At 59.2% G+C, this 21,881-nt stretch overlaps 1 protein-coding gene across 1 annotated transcript in view; it reads right to left on the bottom strand.

Annotated features, from left to right (window-relative positions):
* Positions 1–1,036: 1,036 nt before the first annotated feature.
* ASS1 (argininosuccinate synthase 1) overlaps positions 1,037–21,881 on the bottom strand; it is a 28,777-nt gene continuing 7,932 nt past the window's right edge. Inside the window, exons 8-16 of the mRNA XM_076355120.1 lie at positions 19,275–19,345; positions 18,856–18,886; positions 14,957–15,047; positions 13,059–13,143; positions 11,848–11,912; positions 7,856–7,987; positions 3,581–3,737; positions 1,880–1,945; positions 1,037–1,333 (exon numbers count right to left, since the gene is read on the bottom strand). Coding sequence (XP_076211235.1) covers positions 1,279–1,333; positions 1,880–1,945; positions 3,581–3,737; positions 7,856–7,987; positions 11,848–11,912; positions 13,059–13,143; positions 14,957–15,047; positions 18,856–18,886; positions 19,275–19,345 — 753 coding nt within the window. The 3' untranslated portion in view covers positions 1,037–1,278. The remainder of the gene's footprint in view (positions 1,334–1,879; positions 1,946–3,580; positions 3,738–7,855; positions 7,988–11,847; positions 11,913–13,058; positions 13,144–14,956; positions 15,048–18,855; positions 18,887–19,274; positions 19,346–21,881) is intronic.

Below are 21,881 nucleotides of genomic sequence, written 5' to 3'. Positions count from 1 at the left end.
ATAGCAGGGAAAGTCACATCCAAGCTGGGAAAATAACATGTTATTTTCCCAGCTGTGATGTCAGAGCTTGTCACGCTCGCCAGCTCGGCAGCGGGGTGGGCAGGGCACGCCTGGACGTCCCCAAATGGCCACCAGGCCTGGCCGTCCCCCCTGTGGCGGGGGTGGGGGGGGGACTGCAAAAACATTCCCCTTTTTGGTGGCAGCTCTGCTTTTTGCTCCCCAAATGAGTGGGAAAGCGGCACGTCCCTGCCGCTGGGATGGGGCTGCCTGGTGCCCCGCTGCCGTGCCGGGCACTGCAGGATGCAGCATGGGGGGTGCACCGCTCCCAGCCCCTGGAGAGCATCTCTGCTCCCGGCCTGGGGACACCCACCATGGGGACATCCCAAACCGGGTCCTTCCCCATCCTCGGCGGTGCGGAGCAGCAGCGCATCCCAGGCGTTTGCATGGGTTAGAAAGTTCTGTCTTTCTGTCTTTCTTTCTGTCTTTCTGTCTGTCTGTCTGTCTTTCTGTCTGTCTGTCTGTCTTTCTGTCTGTCTGTCTTTCTTTCTGTCTTTCTGTCTTCCTCCTGCTTCCACCATATGTTTCAGAGCAGGTCTCCCTTGCCGAGCCACCCCTGCATCCCGGCCGAGCGCTGCAGCCTGAGCCTCAGGGATGGAGGGACCCCCAACCCGTCCAGGTGCAATGGAAGAGAAGCCCACCGCCCAGCCCGGAGCAAGCACTCCTCTCCTTGCCTCCCGCAACACCGTCAGAGGGTATTTCCCTTGTTTCTTCCTTTTCAACAAGCCCCAAGTCTGCTCTTAAAATGCACTAAAACAAAGGCAAAAGAGGAAGGCTCAAATCCTCTCCTCAATCCCCGCCACCCGGCTCTCCCCTCCGGACCAGCACCGTGCGGGGTGATGTCCCCCGCTCCCCACCTTCACAACAAGGTACCGACAAACCCTGCCACGTCCTTCAGAGGCACTTAATCCATTACAAATTTCACAAAGCCCGGCTTGGGGAAGCGCTGGGCCAGAAGAGCAAACAAACAAGGCAGGAATAAAGCCTGGCTCTCAATGAGCGGACCCAGCGCGTGGCTGGGTTTTTATTTCTTTCCCCACTTCTCCTCCGGCCGACCACCTTTTTTTTAATGATTGCATTTCACTTGCCGCCCCGTAACAAAGCCATCACCTCCGCCGTGACTCCGGGGAGACGAGTTACAATTACAAATTACCACCACAATTAGTGCTAGTTCTTAGAGAAATTAGAAAGGGGAGCGGGAGGCTCGCGTGCGATTGATTGCTATTCATCCTGCTTTACGGTGACCTTGCTCTGGAGACGATGATATTCCTTCAGCCTGGAAACAGATTTAAAAAAAAAAAAATTAATTGTAAATTAACAGTAATAACACACATTTCCTTTCAATTAATTTAAGCAGAATGAGGGGGTGTGAAGAGCAGGCGTTTGTTAAGGCCTGTACAGTTTAAATTTTTTTTTTTTTTTCCACGAGATAATGTAATTAATTTATCTTAGAGGGGTGGGGGGACATGCCGGATTGGGGAGAACAAAGCAGTTAACAGGCAATGGAAAAATTAAGAGCCCATTATGTAAATGTGGCGTGTTTTACAGCCCTGGAGTTGGGGGGGAGTATGACGGGGTCTGAGAAATAAGTAAAATAACGAGACTGGCTGTGCTGGGGAAGGCTGTAATTAGGCAGGGCTGGTGCTGGGGGGGGGGGGCTGGTCGCACCCCGGCGGTCGGTGGAGGCTCGGGGGGAGGCCTTAGTGCACCCCCAGAGCCCGAGCAGGGAAGGGGGATGCATCCCACCGGCCAGGGGCAAGCCCCGGGGGTGCTGGGGGCTTTCCCCCCCCCTCGGGAAGGGTCCCGCCTTGACCCCGCAGACCTCAGCGAGTTGATGTTGATGAAGCCGGTGGCGTCGGCGGGCTCGTAGTCCCCTTGCACGTTCATGCTGTGGAGAGAAAGGCACCGTCACCGGGATGGGGGGTCCCAGGGTGGGACTTGGGGCTGCCTTTTGGGAAGGAAGAGGATGTGGGTGACCCCAGAGCTGGCTGCTCCCCCGGGCCGGTGCCCGCTGCCGCCCCTTATCAGCTGCCGGCGGCTGCGGGGGGCTCAGGGCAAGGTCCCCGCCAGTCCCCGGGAAGGGGCGCGTGGCCTCGGGAGCAGCAGAGCCACAGGGCCACCCCGATGGCTGTCCCCAGGGACAGAGACACAGCCCCAAATTTTCTTCCATGGTCCCTCGTGTGCATCATCACCCTTCCTCCCTGCGCTCCTGCATCAAGCAGGGATGCTCACCCTGCCCCAGAGCCGTCCCCTGGGTATGGCTGTCCCACGCCAGACAGTGACGTTGCCCCGGGTCCCGGGCAGGGGACATTGCCGCAGGCAGGGCAGCGGTGCTGGAGGACACCCCCGGCACCGATGGGGTTTATGGCCGCGGCGGCCGGTGCCTCGGTACAACACTGAGAGCATCCCCCTCCCCAAAGGCAGCAGCCACACACTGAATCCCAACTCTGACGGTTTCCTACATCCCCAAAACACACGGCTCATTTCCCAGAAACCGCAAACCTTAAAGGAGGAAGGGGGGGGAAGAAAGAAGGGAAAAAAAAAAAAAAAGAAAGAGTTTACAATGATTTTACCTCCCCTGACGGGCTACAGAAAAACCTCTGTGCTTTTATTTTTGCTCATTCGAGTGGTTCTGACCTGCTCTATAATTACGTTACTTTCTACCTACTGTGCAGAGGCATTTCCACACAGCTCTGCCTCTCACAGCTTTCTCTCGGGTTCCTGTGACGCCGTCACTCAAAGGCTTTCAAACCAGCGATGTAGAAATCAAAAAGAAAAGGAAAATGGTTGGAGACGCAGGGAGAATAAGTGCCCCTGCTTTTCTCTCCCTCTCTCTTTTTCCTCCGTCCCACCCCCCCTCCACCCTCCTTTTTTTTCTTCCCTCTTTTTTTTTTTTAATTTTTTTTTTATACTTTATTCACTTAATCTCTCCAAGTGAGAGCGCGAAGCATAATGAAGGGTTGGGACGGATTATTAGGAGCTGTTGATTTTGAGGGGGAGGGAAGGGGGGGGAAAAAGCCAGAGAAGAGAAAGAGAGAAGATAATTTGACATTTACTCCGACTGATCTAAACTCATTCGTGTGTATTTATGGCTTATAAAGTGTTTAGAGAGATTGAAAGGGATTGAGGGAGGGCTGGGGGGGGAGCGAGCGAGAGAGAAAACAACGTGAAGAAAAAGGAAAAGCCGGAGGAAAAAAATAATATTGACTTGAAAACAGGGCTCGTGCTTTGGCCGGGCGCTCGGCTGGGAGGACACTGTTCCTGGTGTTACCAGGGATGGGACAGGACGGGATGGGATGGGACGGGATGGAGTGGGACAGGATTGGGAGGGATGGGACGGGACGGAGTGGGATGGGGTGGGATGGAGTGGGACAGGATTGGGAGGGATGGGACGGGACGGAGTGGGATGGGGTGGGGTGGAGCAGGATGGGATGGGACGGGATGGGATGGGACGGGACGGGATGGGATGGGATGCTTGCTGCCACCACCCCCACCCACCCTGGCCCCCCCAAACCCCGCTCACCTCACCAGCTCCTCGTTGTACAACGACCGCGGGGACTCCCTGCCCAGGACATAGACCTGGCCCTTGAAGACGGAGAGGCGCACGGTGCCCACCACCGCCTCCTGTGAGCGCCCGATGCACTGCCGGAGGAACTCGCACTCGGGGCTGTGCCAGAAGCCTGCGGGCCGAAGGCAGCGTCAGCGGGGGCACGGGGGAGGCCGGGGTGCTCCAGGGCACCCCGGGGTGCCCATGCAGGGTGGTCCCCCCAGGCTAAGTCCTGCAAGGCAGACCCTAATAATTTACAAGGGAAGGGATGCGGTCACGGGACTGGGAGAGGTGCCAGGACACCCAGGTTCAGCTCTGAGTGATGGAGACCCCAGATGTGTCCCTTCCCCTTGGTGGCTCTCGGGTCCCCACCCGGGAGAGGAGGCTGGAACCAGCTGCTGGAGAAGAGGCAGCGGGGCTATTCTCCTTCCAGCTCCTCCGGGTAGGGGGCTCTCATGGAAATTAAAAGCTTCGTTATTATGAAACTGCCACTCAAACCCCAGCATCTTGGAAGGGTCAGGTGGAGACAGACAGACAGACGCAGAATCTGGGGGGGGACCAGCTCCCAGCCCCCCGGGATGGGCACGAGCTGCTCTCCCCCGGGACAGGCAGGGCAGGGATTGGCCCCGAAGGGTCGACCCCAGCCATGGGCTCTGCTCGGGGGGATGCAGCCCCCACAGCAACACTTTGCCCCCGGGCAGCCCTGGGAAGGGAAACCCCCCCTGGTGATGGAGGTCCCAGACAGGTGGCCCCCCCAGCCCGCTCCCATGCCCTGTCCCGGTGGGATGCGGAGCAGAGCACTCCCCCCAGGTAGCACAGCCGGGGCTGACCCCAGGGCTGTATCGGGCTGCGTGTCGGGGCACAGATGTCTCGGCAGTCCCAGGTGGGTTCACCTCCCCGGCCCTTCCTAGGGCAGCAGGGCTCTGCTTTTCCCCGCCGCCACACCGCCTCTGCCACTGCTCGCGGTTTAACTTGTTCCCCCCGCACCCCCGGAGCGAGGGGCTGGCAGGACACGGGGAACCGGTGCCAGCACCCACCCAAAGCTCCATCTAACCACGACCACGGCAAGCACCTCCCGCTCCTATCCCAGCTCCGGCCGGCACGGCAGCCTCCCGGCACCCCAAGCTCTCGCAGCCAGGCTGAAGCCCAGGCTGGGCATTGGGGTGATGTGCATTCGCACCTCGGCCCCCCAAAACGTGTCCTGCGGGAGCAGCGGTCGGTATTGCCATCCGCCGAGGCCACCACAGGCACACAGAGGGGCCATGGCCCTGCCTGCCGCCCCAGTGCCCCTTCCTGTCCCTAAGTGGGGTAATTAGCCGGGGAGCCCTCGGAGACCCGGAATAAAGCCTGGGAGATGGAGAGGGAGATAGAGGAGGAGAGAGAAAGAGCCCATTCACCGCCCTCCGGTCATCCCCAGGTTTTATCTCTCCATCGCCCTCCTGCTCGGCTTGCACACCGGTGCCCTCTCACCTTTCCATTCCCAGCTGGGCTCCGGGCCGAAGCCATTAAAGAAACAAACAATTTCTTTTGTTGTTTGGCCTCGCCGGCCCCAAGCGGGGCCATATCCTGCAGCCTTGTCCCTGGGATCTGCTTAGCCCTGCTCTGAGGCACGGCATCAAAGCCCTGCAACCTTCCAGCACCAAAACCATCTCCCTGACCCAGATTCCCACTGCCACCCCACCGCGGCACGGCTGGGGGGGGTTCAGGGACCCCTTCCCCGCAATCGGCACTGCCACGCAGGCAGGGACCCCGGCTCTGGGCAAATACACCCCTCCTTTTGGTAACCACCCTCTAGGTACAACTCTTCAAACATCAGGTTTGATGCAGGGCTGTTGCATCCCTGTAAAAATAAACCCGAGACACATTCAAATAATAACCAGCTACTTAAATCCCAACTCTGACAGCTCCAGGTGCGAGGAAGCATCACCCCCCTCCTCGCCCCCACTACAGACACAGTCCCCACTGGAAGCGATCCCCCTTAATGACCTTCCCGCCTTGTAACCACGATCCTGCCCTAATCACGACGCGGGCAGGGGGACAATAGCGTTTCCACACCTGGCCGTACCTGCTGGGATGGGAGCTGGCTTCAAAGCCACCCCTCCACAATGGGATCAATGGGAACAGGGCTGGGGCGGGGGGGGGGGAGACAAACACTAATTCTCCTAAAATCAGGGACTGGTTGCAATAATGAGGTGTTAAAGGAAGGTGAGCTTGAAAGCTTGGCCTCTGGCGGGGGGACCGGTGGGTGCTGTTTGTACCCCATTGGGGTTGTTCCTTGGGTTTGGGCTCCGCTGCCAGGAAAGCCCAGGGCCAGGGTGAAAATCCCCAAGGATTCAGCATCTGGAGCCAGGGAAACAGCAGCCTTTGCCTGGCAGAGGTGGGGAGGGAGAAGCGAGACCACGATTCCTGGAGTGGCTCTTTAATCTGGTGGCTTCACAACAAGCGAGTGGTTAGAAATAAACAAACAACAGGTTTATGCTTAAACTAAAAAAAAAAAGAGTCAAAATAAAGGCAGCCCAGGACAAAGTCTAATAAAAATAGCCAGAGGCAGGAGCAGCATCAGAGAGTGAATTAAGGCAGGGGCTGTGATTCAAGGGGAAGGTAATCAAAACTTCTGCAGCCCCAGAAGCGCTTGCCCCGCCGGGGCCCTAAAATACAGTTTAAGCAGCAAAGGGGCTCGGGCAGTAAATGCCAGTTGCCGAGGAAGACACAGGAGGGAACGTCCTTGGAGGGGAAGGTGCCGAGAATGAGCACAGGCATCAAAAACTGCAAGGGAAAAAACAGCCTGACCCAATCCCGCTGGATCTGCTGCTGCCCAAAGCCTGAGCTCCCGGAGTCAGGTTATTTCCGGGGGATCATCCCAGCCCTCGCGGTTAGAGAGCAATGCCTGAAAGGGGATGGGAGGAGGAACTGGGAGGCTGAGAAATCAGGACATATGAAAGAAAAAAGTGTTGTTTGGCCGAGGGGCAGGAAATCTCCCCGGTGTGGGGTCTCCAGGGACATCAGCTCTGAACCGGGCAGGGGATGGAGGAAGAGCCAGGGCATGGGGACACAGTGCTGTGCTTGGAGCCGTGTAGCGGGCGCCCAGCTGTGGGCAGCGGGGTTTTGAGCACACCTATGACATTTTGGGCTAATCCTGCTTCCTTCAACTTAGCACCAGCAACCGAGTCGGGGTTGATCCACAGAGCAGACCCCGGGGCAGTGCCGACATCCCCTCCCGGGGGTGCCATTGCCGGCCCCCCCAGGGGCACCAGCCTCATGGCCCGTGGCAGGCTGTTCCCTGCAGCACCCGTCCCAGCAGCAGGGGCGGGGGGACTGAGCTGAGACCCCTCAAACTTAGCCCATGTGGGTGGCTGAGCAGACCCGAGCTGGAGCCGCTGGGTGCATCCCAGGAGGAAGGGCAAAGGGCTTTATGTCTGTCCCTAACTGTGGGTGCAAGCCAGCGTCCTCTTGTCCCTTAGGGCTCCCAGCCCGCCCTGGGCAGTGCTGTCCTCGCCCAGGCCCGGCTGCGCTGGGAGCGGCTGGAAGCCCCTCCTGCAGCCCCCGGCAAAGCCATAACCCGCAGTGCCCCTGTGTGGGCTGCACACCGCATAGCACGGCCCGGACCCTCCCACCCCCTCCCACAGCCCCCCAGGACCCCGGCGGCCAGGGCCACGGCACCTCGAGAACCCCCCGTGCCACACAGCCCTGCGCTTCCCCACGCCGGTGCACGGGGAGAGGTCTCTGGCTTCAAACCCCACCGCCAGGATGGCCGTGCCGGCAGCTTGGGTGCTCCTGTGCCCCATATCCCAGCGTGCTCCGGTCCCCGTGGGGTGAGGGCAGGCGGAGAGATGGAGGGGGTCAGAGGAGAGAGCCGGGGAAAGGCGGTGGGGGGGGACGAAGGGACGGCGACTTACAGCCTGTGAGACATCCAAATGTGTTGGATGGGACGAAGCGGTGGCACCGGGCTGGGAGAGATGCCGGGAGCATCCCCCACCAGCAAGCCCTCATGGAAGGTGGCATCGCCTCCCGAAGGCAGACGTGGAGCCCCTTCGGCACGAAAGCAGGCAGAGTGTGGGGTCGAGCTCAGCCCTCGGCACGAGCAAACCCATCCTTTTCCCCGTGAGTAGCCTCAAAATCCACATCTGAATTTTACAGCCCTGAGTGGATGTACCAGCGGGACCTGCAGCCTCCGGTAGCAACGAAGGAAGAGGATGAGGAGGGCTGGGAGGATGCTGCGGCGGCAGGGCAGGGCCGAAGGACCATACGTACCGTTGTACACCAGCTCGGAGAATTTCAAGGCGAGCCCCTGCTTGATTTTCCGTACTTCCCGGTCCATGGTGAAGGCCTCGATATCTAAATGCGCATGGTATAGGATCGTTCCCGCTGGGGTCTCATAGATACCTAGCCATTTTTCCAGGCGGGGGGAAAAGCAGAAAAAGAGAGAGAAATGAATGAGACCAAAACTGTCAGCAAATGACAAAAAATAATGATTTGGCTGACAGAAGGAGCTGTGGTCGAGCGCATTCAGTCCCAGCTTGCTGTAAAATGCATCTGTCATTATATTCATGCTGGGGCCGAGACAGTCCACTCCGCACCTTGCGGAGAAAATTTCTAGATTCCCCTCTTTGAAGAGGCACTCTGACGAGGCTAAATGACAGGGTTTGGGAACCGATCCCCCCACCGATCCGTGCCCAACGGTCTGAGGCTGAAAACCTGTAATTAAAGGAACGACGCGGGGCACAGGCACGGGGAGCGGAGGGCCTGAAATACCCTCCTCTCCCCTCGGCTGGCGAGAAAGAGCCCCGCGTGTCCTCTGCGAAGCAATGAGGCTACCTGGGGGCTGGGAGGGCAACCTCATTTGGGGCTGGCAGGGCCCCCCCTCCGGTCCCTTCCCACCTGCGCCCCCGTTGCACGAGGCCTGGGGATGGAGGGATGCTTAATTATTTCGGCGATGGGGGCTAACGCTGCGGGCGAGCTGCTCCCTTTGTTCCAGCTGCTCGGGGCTTATTTGCCGCATAACATGTTTACTTGGTGTTTAAATACGAGGGTGGCCATGCGGTGCTCCGCTCCAGGTGGGATGCGGGTGGAAAGCCGGTGGGGGAAATGCTGAGTTAGTCCGGCAACGAACACGCGGCGGGCAGGGCTGTAACCTGCCCGTGGCCAGGGCTGCTCCACCAGCACATCCCTGTCCCCTGCCCGCCCGTGGGGACGGTCCCCTCCCAATGCCAAGCATCTGTGCTATGGCATGGCCATATGAATGGCAAAGGGCACCCACACGTTGGCTTTTGCTGGCACACAAAGAAACCCCATAGAAAACTGTCCCCGCCAAAGGGGATGCGTCCCCAACCAGCCCCAGCCCTGCGAGGGGATGAGGGGAGCCCGCGGGGCTGTCAGGGGGCCTCAAACCTGCACCGGCCTCTGCCCGCTCAGTGCCCTGGAGAGTGGCACAGGCTCAAGCAGGGTCCCATCCTGGGGTGGCCACAGGTCCCACGGACACGGCAGGAGCCCTGTCTACCACGGCAGCTCAAGCCACTTCCATCAAACCTCATCCTTACCAGGGTCCATGATCTCAGCATCCTACAGGCACAGGACAGGTCTCTGTCCCAAAGGAGGGCCACCCCCTCCTCTCAGGCCACCCCAGCAATGTTGCAGCCTGGTCCCCAGGGGCAGGTCAAGGGGTGCCCACTGAGCACCCATCCCCACGGAACTGCGGGAGGAGACAGTCGAGTTAATACCAAAAACCAGCCATCGCCACGGGCACGGCAGTGGCACGGGGGTACAGACGGCTGCTGTATGCCCCCTCCAGACCCTGACCACGAAGCTAACGCAATTAATATTCACTCTCCTTCCCCTTAGGAGGTGTTAAAGCAAATTTGGGCTGACCAAAGGTTTGGGTTCGTGTCTTGACCCCCACCTCCTGCCCATCTGCCTGCACCCCTACCCATCCCGTTCGACCTGATGCTAAAGGATCGGGGACCGGAGCGTGACAGCCGGGGTGGAGGGGAGGGGAGCTGATAGCTGCGCTCCCAGCCTCACCACCAAGAAGACAAGAGACACCTTCAAAGTGACACTCGCAGCATCTCCAAGTGTCTATTTTCATCTCCCCGTGTTTACAGGAAAAAGACAGAGGTGTCAGCACTGCAGCCTGGCGAAGCTTCAATCACCCCGTAATTACCGCTGGGGAAGGGGGGGACCGGAGCCGGGGGGGGGTATGGGGGGGCCAGCCAAGGAGACAGCTGCCACTGCTTAAAATTTTCTAATTTGTAACCTCAGCTGTCAGTTCACCTCCATCTGAGCAATTTTGCTGTGCTGAGTGCGGGCTGTCACTCCCAACAGCATCCATGGGACAGGACGGGATGCAGTGGCTTCCCGAGGGGAAGGGGAGGGCGATGCTGCCCATGGGAAGATGCTACCCAAATTTCCACTGCTGGTCCAGAGCTGAGGCTGAGCGTGGCCTAGTACGGGTTCATTGCAGCAAAGGGTTTTTCTGCTTTCCTCTTCCATCTGCTCAGCGCATCGAGGGGAAGAAAAGGGAAAAGGAAGGAGGAAAAGCCCCAGCCTAAGGCAGCGCTCAGCTCTTTTGGCAGCGGCCGTCCCCTCCTTCCTGCTTCCTCCCCACTGATTTCATTTACTTCACTTAATTAGCCCCCCTTTGGAGTTAAAAAGATAATTTGATAATGAGGATGTGAAAAGGCGGGAGAGGCAGGGCTGGGCTCCTGCTCCAAGCCAAGAGTCCCCGGCCAAGCCGTGGCCCCCCCAGCCGGCTGCAGTGCTGCTCCCCAGCACCCTGTAATTACCCACCCTCCTCCCACTAAAACAAATACGGCAAAATCGAGTTAATAGGGCTTAAAAGGCTGGCGCGGGCACGCTCAGCTCACCCCTCGCCCATTAGGCCTTAACGAAGTTCAATTAGGAGCTTAGTAAAAATCAATGCAAATGAAGTTTTCTCTTCCCCAACTCCCTGGGTCCAGGAGGTGAGGGAGAGGAGGCACCTGGCGGGAGCCTTCGCTGCCACCTCCATGGCCGTGGAGGGCTCTTGCTGTGCTGCTGACTGCCCGTGCCTCAGTTTCCCCTGCAGAGTGGGGGTCCCCGGGGAGAAGGCATCCCTGTGCTGCCCCGAGGTGGTGGGAGCAAACAGCCACTGGGGCCACCACACACCGCTGTGATTTAAGGGATCGTCTCCTCCCGCCTGTGAGCCCAGGTCCCATCTCCTGCCTTGTTGACCCTAACCCCAGTTGGGGTCCAAAATGCTCCTGCAGAGCGGTGGTGGGGCCACCCCGAGCTGCCCTGCACCCCAAAACCCTTAGGGTGGAGGCAGGTACCGGCAGCACCCTCCTGCTCCAGCCCCCTCCCATCCCAGCTCTCCATCTCTCCTGCAGAGCATTTCTCGGAGCAGATTTTGGAGAGGTTTCTGCTAATCCCAAGGAGCAAAACTGGGGGCAGGATCCTGCTCAAAGCAAGGGGGAAAACCCGCCGCCAAGGTCTTGCCCCCGCGGCGTGCGCACCCCCGCTGTCCCCAGAAAGCCCGGTCCTCCCGCGTCTGCCGGTGCACAAACACGGCAGCGATCGCTTGGCAATGTCACACAGGAGAAAGACATGACAGTTAAATGGGGTTTAGAGAAATTATTAAATGCTGGAAGGGTCACTAGAGCGTGTCAGTGGCTCTTAAAAAAATAAAACAGATTTTGACAAATTACTCAGCATCCTGCATGCAAATGCACAGGCTGGTGTGTGCGGTTTGGGGTCGGGTTGGGGTTTTTTTTTCTTCTTTCGGTTTTAATTCGATTATTCAAACTCAGATCAAATGATTTGGGGTTTTGTTTCTCGCTTTTCGTGGCTGATGCTCTTGCAAAGGGGCCAGTGCCCCGCGGTGGGGAGGGAGACCGCGGGCTGAGTCTTATCAAAATATTTGCCGATGCCCTGCACGAAGAGCAAGTTTAAAGGAAGAGAGCGTCTAATTAGGTATTAACGAGATTTAAAACAAAAGAGCAGGGGCAAGGAGATGGGAAATGCTTATGAGCCCTCTCGTTACTTACACTGGCAGCGAGCGGGCAGCTGCCTTCATTAGAGACCAGTGAGAACTCCCTGTCACAGGGAAATCTCGGTCAAAAGCTGATGGGAAGGGAGCGGTTAAGGGCTGCTGGCATGGCCTGAGCCAGAGCACTCTGGCGATGCTGAGCACCCCCCACGTCCCACCGGGGTTTTCCCTTTTTTTGCTGTTTTTAGGGCAGGGACAGCACCGCTGGCCGGTGGCCGCTCACCTCTGGACTTCATCCCGACGAAGCGGTTCTCCACGATGTCGATGCGCCCGACGCCGTGCTTGCCCCTGCGGAGAAGGGAGGTTGCAGCAGCCCCAGCCCTGCAGCGGGACGCAGGTGGCCACGAGAAGTGGGTTGAGGGGGGGGGGACGACAACGGGGGGCAAACCCCAAATGACAGCATGGTGACCGTTGGTAGTGACCCCCGAATAGGACAAGTGACAAGGAGATGGATTTTCTCTCCTTTTCCCCTCCTCTTTGCTGTGCCACCAGCCTCTCCATCCTCGCTCGCTGCTGGGGCTGGCAGCGCCGCAGGCAGCTGTGGCACCTGGGCCACTGGAAAATAAACCAGGCAAGGGGACAGGACATGCCGCAGCTGTATTCCCGATGGACTAAGTCATTTTAAAACCACTTAATTAACATTTAAAAAGGGAACTACATGGAAAAGTTCATTCCCATTCAGCACCGGGGAGATAAAGGCAGAGGCACAAAGGAGGATGGCCGGGGACTGGGTGGCACTTGGTGTGGGGTGGGAGGAGCGGGTGCCCTCATGGGTGCTGCCTGATTTTTCAGCAAGCCCCTGGGGATGGCTCTGCCCCGGTGGCAGCAGAAACCGGGCAAGGGGTGGCACAGGGCAGAAAAGCCCGAAGGAGCTGCTGCTGCGGAGGCAGGGGTAGGACAGGGCAATGGAGGCAGCCAGCACATCTCCATGCCCCAAAAAAGCCAACTCTCCACCCAAAAGGGACACTGAGTCCCCTTGGGCAGGCAGGGTGAGGCAATGCCCCCTGGGATGCAGGAGCTGGGCGTCCGGGGCTGAGCTGGGAGCAGGGGCAAAGGGTGCCCTGCAGGCAAGGGGTGCCCCAGGGCTGAGCCCCCCCGCCGCGGGCAGGGCAGCCCTCGCCCAACCGTGCGGCTGGGGCAGACGGTAAATGCACAGGGTGTTAATAAGACTTCTTAGCCCTTCTCATGCACAGGGAGCATAAACCTTAAATACCCCCGTGCTCCTGGCCTCGGTGCCCAGCTCTGCTTGCTGGCATGAATGGCACAACTGGGACCCAAGTGGGACCATCCCATCCTCACACTGCTGACCGCCATCCCTGGGCTCATCAGGACGCCCCTGCTGCGAGCATCCCGCTTTCACCCCACCCTGGGGACCCTGCCCTTGTCCCCGCTGTTAGCCGGCGGGCAAATGGCAGGGGACAGCGTGGCACTCACGCGATGTCGTTCAGGTACACGAAGAGCTCCAGGGCCGAGCAACGAGTGGCTCCGTCCCCGGCGTTGGTGACCTTCACAGGGACACCTGCAGAGGCGGGGAGGGAGGACGGGCAGGATCAGCCGGTGTCAGGATCCCCCCGGAACATCACCCCGCGGGCGTTAAATAGATGTGACAGATATGAACTCTAAATAACTTCTTAAAAAGGCATATCCAAGCTGGTGCCGGGGGGAGGCGAGGGGAGGGGGACCCACCTCGGGAGAGAAGCAAAATAAATAAATAAAAAAGGCCATAAAAACGTCCCCCCCCCCTTTTCCCCTCTCCTCTCCCTCTCTCTTTTTTAGGGCCTGTGAAATTGCAACCAGGCCCTTAACTAATTGAATTTCACGCTCGGCAATTGTCTTACAGCGCAGCACCTTCTGTCCCACCAGCCCCTGCCGGGGGGGGCGGCTGACAAATGTGTCCCCCACCCTGCCAGCGCGGGGGACGTCTGGGGGGGGGACCCCCACACCGGGGCACGGCTGCTCGCACACGCACCCCGCGGCGGGGCGCTCCCCGCCATGAATTAATTATTGCACCTTCCCCCCCCCCCCCCCCCCCCCCCGCCTCTTTTTTCCCTTAAATTTTTTTTAAGGGCACCGGGCAGGAGCGGGGCTGGGCGGGAGGGATGCTGAATAGAAAGAGGCATTTTTCTTCAGCGGTGTGAAATGAGCAATAAATGTATTAGGAAGCTGACAAGGGGGCTGCGGGGCCCACAAAGAAAAGCAGTGCGGAGTTGGAGGCTAATCCCCCCTCCATCTGCCCTCCTCATTACCATTTAACGCACTATCAGTTGCCAATCAGCCTCAATGCCTCCCTTTCTAGTCTTTATTACGGAGGCGCCCGCTAGAGCCCTGTCTAGTGACGGGGGCTGTCAGCTCCCCCCCCCCCCCCCGCCCCCCCTAAACCCCCTATTTTCCAGGGGTTTATAAACTCAGTTGTAAATTGCTATTAAATGTAACTCGCGGCAATAATGAACCTTAAGCTGCTTCTCGGCGCGGCCCCCCCCGCCCCCCCCGCGCCCTCTCCTCGCCCCGGCTCTTTCTATTCGCATCCTCCGCCGGGGTATTGGCCAGGGTCCGCTCGGCGGAGAGCCGACGTTGTCGGGGCCGTTGTTGGCGAAAGCTGCTTAGCCTTTAAAATAGTTAATAATTAGATTAAAACTTCAAATAAATTAACTAGGGGTTGAATGGGCTGCTGGGAGGGGGGCTGCTCCTTGCAGGGGGATCATTATAATGGAGCAGGGCTGCTGGAGGTGGGGGGGCGGCAGGGAGGGGGTGCCCCCTCCGAGAGGGGTCTCCCCAGCCCGGGCTGGGCTCACTGCTGCTGCCAGGATGGATGGTGGCACGGGGATGCTCGTGGCTGGCGGAGGTGGGAGATGCTGCCCCACGTCCCCTCTCCGGGTGACGGCTCCGGGGCTGGGCCCTGCCGTGCGTCCCCCGGGATGGGACAGGGTGTCCCTCTCTCCTCCATGTGATGCTGATAGCACCGCTGCCCAAATCCTGCTGGAGCATCTCCCCGGCTGTGACACTGGCCAGGGCCACCTGTGTGCCACCCTGCAGGAGAGGGACCCCGTGCCCACTGCACCTCGATGGCTGGGGCGGGGGCTCAGACCCCTCTCCACTCTCAGAGGGGTCCCAGCAAGCCCCCCAAGACATACCCAGACCTTCTGCACACCTCAAAGAGCCCCAAGGTGCTGCAAGCACCGTCCCAAGCCCTGATGCCACAAGTCAGGGCTCACCCCGCCTGTCCCCGCCCCAGGGATGCTCCCGGTCGCCGGTGGCCCCCGGTCCTGGCTGGGGAGCGGGGTTTGGCTTCAAGGGGCAGAGGCGCAAGGGGCCGGCTGCGAGGAGGCGCTTACCCCGCTCAAACTCGATCTCCAGCACGTCCGGGGTGTCGGGAGAGGTGGCCGGATCGCGGGTCTTCGTGTAGAGCCCGGGGGGAGCCTGATTCTGCCGGGGGGGGGGGGGGGGGGGGGAGGAGAGAAGAGGGAAAGTCGGTGGCGTTGGCGCTGCCAACCCCGCTGGCAGCCCCAACCCCGGTGTGCATCCCCCATCCCAAAGCGCGGGGCCGGCACGGCACAGCACCGACGCTTACCGGGGCCCCGGGAACAAAGGGGTTGGAAGAATCAGCCAATTTTTCCCCTCAACTTGATCTCATCTTTTCTTCCGACGCCCCCACAGCTGGAGGTGGGATGGCAGCGGAGAAGCAAGTCAGGCAGGGAAAAGCGGGACGATGGCAGCAAGCGGCAGGGCGGGCGCCCGCACGTCCCCGCGCCACGGCCGGGCTTATTCGGCGCTGACCGAAAAAACTAATGAGGAGGCCTGACCCCAGCAGGTGCTCCAGGCGCACCGGCTCTTTCATGGTGTCCCCGGGGTTAATACACACGGGGGAAAATAGAGGAACAAAGCAAAAACCCATTTCAGAGCACATCAACCTTTATGTATATTTTTTTTTTCTAGATTTATAGGAAAGGGGCATCTTATCTCTGTCTGAGCCGGGCCATCGGAGGCTCGGGCGCTGACGATGAATTGCCGCAATTGAAGCGCGTGCCAGAAGAGGGGGTGGGAAAATATAATAAAAAAAAAAAGCTTTCCGGCCTGGAGAGCAAATGCTTTGCAATTTCACGTGCCCCCTCGGCACTCACGCACGACGCGGCTGCATGCGCCGGCCCCAAAACACTTTCGGACCGGGGTTTGCAAACTCCTGTCTCTAAAGGGACCTCCCCACACACTCAGCCACAGCTCCGGGAGGCGGAGGGGAGGGAAACTGAGGCACAGAGTGGTGGAAAGGCAGGCAGCACCAAGCAAGCGAACCGCAGGGCAGGGCTGGGCCAAACCTGTCCTTGGCCGACATCGGAGGGAACGTTGCAAAGGAGCCTCCAGCTGAGGAGTCCCGGCAACCTAAAACCCCTTGTGCAAGCAGCTCGGGTGGAGTTTCTCCAAACCCAGCCGCTCCTGCAAATGTTTTAAGCGGTGGTAAACTGGTATTTCCACACAAAACCCGGCTGGTGAGAGCTGGAGCTCTGGGCACCCCTGGGCGGCGGGGCCCTGCCTGCACCCAGGGCTCTGCCTGCAGCTGGGGCCCTGCCTGCACCACGCACCCGCAGCCTGGCCCGCGCTCCCCCCTGCCTCTCCTCTCCTTTTTAAAGCACAACTTTTCTCCTGCTCACTTTCCCTCCCTCCTCCTTTCCAGCGAGGGAAAAAGGACAAGGTAGAAAGCAAGTTTAAAAAAAAAAAAAAAGGCAAAAGGGATCGCTTTAAAAAATTTTTTAAGCTTTTTTTAAGGGAGAACTAATTTCTCTGCAGAAGTTTTCATCTAAAATTTTTAAAGATGAAAAATAAGCCTTTTAGTGAAAACATCGTCTTTTTTTTTTTGTCCAATAAATAGCAAAGCCCAATCACTGCCAGCACCCGAGGGCAGCCTGCCTGGCCGCGAGCATCCCTGCCATCTCCTCCACACCGGGGGGACCCCCCTCGCCTCACCCCAAACCCCGGGGCGCACGTCCCGGCAGCAACCGCAGCCAAGTCCCGGGAATACAGACATAACTACCCCAGCACATGCTCCAGCAAAGTCACGCTCAGGTTCCCATTTTATCTCATTTTTGCCCCTTTCCCTTGTTTTAAACAAGAGGCGTTCGCGCACGCGCCTCCCCCGTGCACGCACACGCACAAATTACACGGGCTGCGGATTTCAATTTTACATCGTCTGGCCTTTCCTAGCCCTGATCACACTTATTAACTAGACGAACCTGCGAGAGATGATGAAAAACTTTGAGTTCAAAAGGAAAGATGGGGGGGCGGGAGAGGAAAAAATACCGGAAAGTATTAAAAACTCTTTACTAAACATTGGAAGTCAAAGTCAGGTAGTTTCCAATTTTCCGATCCAACTATGAAAACCCCTATTAAATAAAATAACTAAATAGAAATAAAAGTGACATTTGGCTTGCATTCCATCATTACGGTGTGAGTCTGTCCTCTTTTTATTCTCTCTCCTAAAAGCACAGTTCAAATGACAAATAGTTTGTTGCAGTGTATCAATGCCTCCTATTTATCCCTCCCCGCAGGGGGGCTAGTCCTGCAATGTCATCTTTAAAGGGGAGAGAGGGGAAAAAAAAAAAAGGGGGGGGGGGAAGGGGGGGAAAAAAAAAGGAAGAGTGTGTGGAAAGGGAGAGAGGGAGGGGGGAAGGAAGAAGCAAGAAAAACGGGGCAAGAAGAGAAGAAATTGGAAGCAAATGGTCCATGAAGTAAACCATGATGCAGAGCTATCGATGCCGCAAATGGTTTATTCATCCGGCTGATATTGTTGTGCCCGGGACTGAATGAACTCTTTCAGAGTGCCATATGAAGTTAAAGCAAGTAAATTTCTATCTTTCTCCGCATTAGCTGCCTCATTGCCCTTCAATCGGGCCTCACAGAGGCAGAAAATAGCTCAACCATCTGCTTTCAAATCCCTGCGTTTGGCAGGTCCCGGGGGTTTGGGGAGGGGAGCCCGCCGTGCCTGGCACCCCGGACCCTGCCACCGCCACCCTGGTGCCCGGCACCGCTTCCCCGGGCCAGGGAAGGGGACAGTGGTGACACCGTGCTCCGGGAAGCCACCTCCTGGCTCTGGCAGGCGGAGAGGTGCCCGAGCGGAGGAGGCTCGGGGATGGGGTCGCTGCTCTGTTCTCTGCTAAACTGGCCCCATTTTCCAAGCTGGCTTGGGGAAGAAAACGGGCTTGGGCAGAGCCTCGGGACCAGGGATCTTCCCCAAGCGGGGAGGTGCTGGGTGCGGAGGGGTGGTCAGGATGGGTGCACCGGGAAGGGCACGGGTCTGTCCCTTGCTAGCCCCAGTTAGAGGCATGAAAACCCATCCCTGTGCCAACCGCTCTCCTGAAGGACGAGAAGCCCCCGAGGGCCCGGCTTTGCAAAGCCTGACCTGCAGACACCCCTCCGGAGGGCACCAAAGTGGGAGCGGGATCCCCTCACCACCTTCCTCTTCCTCACGCCCCCGCCGGAGGCACGCGCCAGCCCAGCCGCAGCGAGCCGGCTGCGGGCCGCTGAGCTCCAGCCGGCTCCTCTCCCTCTCCGCCTGCCTCCCCCTCCTCTCCCCAGATTGTCTAATTAGCCCTGATGGATAGTTTAAGTAGCCACCGAGCGTCGCGACCTGCTGGAGCGTGAACAGTGCAGGCAGGGGCCAGCAGGCAGCCGGACCATGAGCACTATTCGAAGGCAGCCGGGGCCGGACCCACGCCACCGGAGCGATGTGCCGTGCTCACCAGCAGCGCCTGGCCGCAGCACCCGCCATCACCGGGCTCTTGGCCCCGTCGGCAGCCAGAGCTGCCCGGGAGCCGGTGGTCCCATGGGTGCCCTTGGGGTCTCCAAGCACCACCCCATGCAAGGGGAGGTTATACCCCATTTTCCCCCAGATGGTGGGGATGGAAAAGTGAGGAAGGCTGGGCAAGCTGCAGGCACGGGCAGGGGACCCAAGCTGCACGGGCCAGCCCGGACCTCTGTCACCCGCCACCAGCCATCAGTGCCTCATCTGTCTAATTGCTCCTTTATTGCTGCCCCGTGACATTGTCCCCTCCGGTGCCACCCTGAAACGGTCCCTTCCCCTATTCACGCCAGCGGCAATTAACGTGCCAGGAGAGACGGAGGGGCCAGGGTGGGCGGCAGGGCCTCCCTGCCACACACGGCCTGCCGTGAAATTTCCAATTAGGCTGCAAATACACGAGACGCCCTCAGCCCTGTGGCTGCCACGCCGGCCGTGATCAATTACCTTGGGGTTCTCCAGGATCCCGGCTTCGTAGCTGCAGCAGGCAGGGAAGGAGAGACAAGTCACTGCAGCACCTGCAACCTGCAACCCCAAAACCTGCCAGGATGACCCCCCCACTCCCACCACCCCATAAGGATGGGCATAAATACGTGTTATGGACCTCCAGGGGCTTTTAGCAGCAACCCTGCAAGCAGCGCTGGGCTTGGGAGAGCCCAGGAGATGGATGCTGCCACGTGGGATGTGGACAACTGGGCAGAAAGGGATGCTGGAGGTTTTGGGGTCACCCTTGGCCAGCACATGGAGGAGCAGCCTGGGACTCTGGAGATGGGAAGGGCTGTCCTGACCATGCAGGATGGGGGGATCGGGACCCCAGGCTCTGGGTCCTCACCCCACGGGAGCTCCCTGCCCGCCTGGCCTCTCACCTGATGTGCATGAGGTTTTCATCCATGCTCCAGGGCGTCTGGGGCGTCACGGGCACCGGGATCCCATGTTTCTGCCAAGAGAAGGGGAGCGGCGCTGAGCAAGCCCACGGGGAGAGCCAGCCCCCGCCAGCACTGGCCTCTGCCGGGATCAGTCCCGACAGCGCAAAGGCACAACCCACGGCCACCAGCAAGGCGGCACGGAGCAAGGTGGACGTCTGCGTCCCTGACCCTGGGCAACATCAGCTCCCACCATGAGGGCCACCTTGATGGGGACGTCAGGGACACAGTGTGGCCAGGAGGAAAACAGCCACCCCAGCCCTGCCACGAGCTGAGACGGAGCCCCAGAGCATCCCATGAACCCAAGCAATGGAGACGTCGGCATGGACGTTGTGTGCTTTTTCTAGGTCCAGGTCCAGGATGGCGCATTCCCCCGGCTTAGCTCCTCATCAAGGGGAGGTGACACAGGGACAGAAATCCCCAAAACCACAGGATGCTCTCCAGCCTAAACAGGACTGATGCTCTGCCGCGAGGGGACAGCACACACGTCCCCACAGCCTCGTGCAAACACGTGGTGATGCAGACACACGGCAGGCATTCCCCTGAGCCCAGGCATCCTGAGCGTGCCATGCCCGGGGACGCACGGCCCCGCACCGGCTGCCTCCCCGGTGCAGCGCACAGTGCCGAGCCCAGCTCCCTAACAAGGTCACCAGCGCGCTCAATTATCTGCTGACACTTCAATGGGGGAAATTGCCTGTGAAGACGAGGTGAATACGCGGGGGAATTAGCGGGAGAGGCGACAGTGGCGAGCTAACAACCAGAGCCAGCGGGGACATCGCCCACCCTGCTGGCAAGTCGAGCCGCAATGTCCCGGCTGCAGGATGGCCACGGCAAACCGGGGCTGGAGGTGGCGGCGGCTGCAGGTTCCCACCGCGCCTCGGCATGTTCGTACAGCCTATACAAGGGCAGGTGGCTCTGCCATTTCACTGTCACCACAGCAGGGACCTCAGGCTTGGCCAGGAGGAGAGGAGCAGGAGCTGAGCAGAGGCTCCTTGTTTGCCAGGAAGAGGGGAAGGAAACACTTGTGCTTGTTAAATCACCATCCTCAACCCATCACCTGAGATCGCAGCAAGGTCCTGAGTTAGCCCCTCTGCAGCATTAGGAGGTAACTCAGCCCTGCTGAGTTACCTTAGGAGTAACTCAGCCCTGGGGCTCATCATGGTTCGCTGGTCCCAAAGCACGCTTCCAGTGTGGTACCCCCCCAGGACCTCCACCCCAGGCTTTGGAAGTGGGCGCTGGGCAGCCTTTGCCTCCTTGAGCCAGGCCCCTCTGCAGGGCTGGTGGGCACAGGGTGCTCTCCTGCCCACAGACCTTGGGGGAGAGCAGGCAGAGCTCGTCTACGCTTCACACGGGCTTCAAAACACAAGCTTGGGCTTGCTGGAAGGGCAAAACACTGCCTGCTGGGTGCAAGTGCTCAGGATCACCTGGCTTCTCCAGGAAAGAGCAAGAAGACGCCTCTCCTTGTCCCATCCCTTGGACAGATGGAGCTGCAGGTGCCTCCCAACCCCCCAGAGCCCCCCAAATAATGCTAAGGGAGACCGAGGGCTAGGGGACAGACCTCAACCCCGCCTGGGGTCAGACCACACTCCCATCAGCACCTGTCCCCTTGTCCTCATCCCAGCGCCCTCGTGGATGTTGGCAGAGGAGGTTTCATCTTAATTAAAGCCAAGCAATTAATGCCGAGTGCTGTTTACCCTGATGGGCTGCACTCAGCAGCGTGGGGCTGGGGGGCAGTGCCCTCTGACAGGCTCTCCCCGTGCCACCGGTCACACCGATCTCACCCGGGATGTATAAACGCATCTTTCAGACCCAAATACCCGCCGATCGCGAGCCATGAGCCCCAGTTGATTTATTTTCCCAGCCAGCCCTCTCCTCCCTCTGCCTCCTCCTGGCAGCCGGGGAAGCCCGTGCTCCCCAGCCCATCCTCGCCCCACGTTATCACTTCAGAGGGGATCCTCCGAGTCCAGACCCACATACTAACAACCACCGAGCCCAGGCAGCCTCAGCCAGGACCAAACATGCCGCAACCGAGGAGAGATCTCGCTCTCAGGGCACAGCCCCGATGAGCTCCATCCTGCCTGGCTCTGCCCGAGGCGATGGTTCGTCCTGGAGCAGCATCCAGGAGAGTTTCACCTTGCTCATTAAAGCGTTTCAGCCTCAGCTGGTTGCGGGGATGAAGCGGCCGCTGGAGTGGCTCTCTGCTGGACCAAGGCTGGCTCCAGCACCCGGGCAGCAAATCTACGGCAAGAGCTGTGCTGCGGCGGCACAGATCCTCACTTTCCCTGGCAGCAACCGAGACCCAAACATCATCGCGTTGTAACTCCCCGAGCGCCAAGGCGAGTGCATCCACGTGCTGAAAGGACCTGGCCACACACCTCCCTCTCCTGACTGTGGAAAAGAAGGGAAACCCCCTTTTTTTTTTAATGCCGAACATAACCAGAGACCGAGAGGCACTACAAACCCTCAACCCCAACCTTTCGTCTTTGAATGGGGCCCCAATCCATTTAATTTCCCTTTTTTTCCCCCTTCCAAACAAAAAAACCCCACCCA

The sequence above is a fragment of the Aptenodytes patagonicus genome, chromosome 18, assembly GCF_965638725.1.
Source record: "Aptenodytes patagonicus chromosome 18, bAptPat1.pri.cur, whole genome shotgun sequence".
Classification (NCBI taxonomy): Eukaryota; Metazoa; Chordata; class Aves; order Sphenisciformes; family Spheniscidae; genus Aptenodytes; species Aptenodytes patagonicus.
This window is presented reverse-complemented; position numbering and strand designations above follow the sequence as displayed.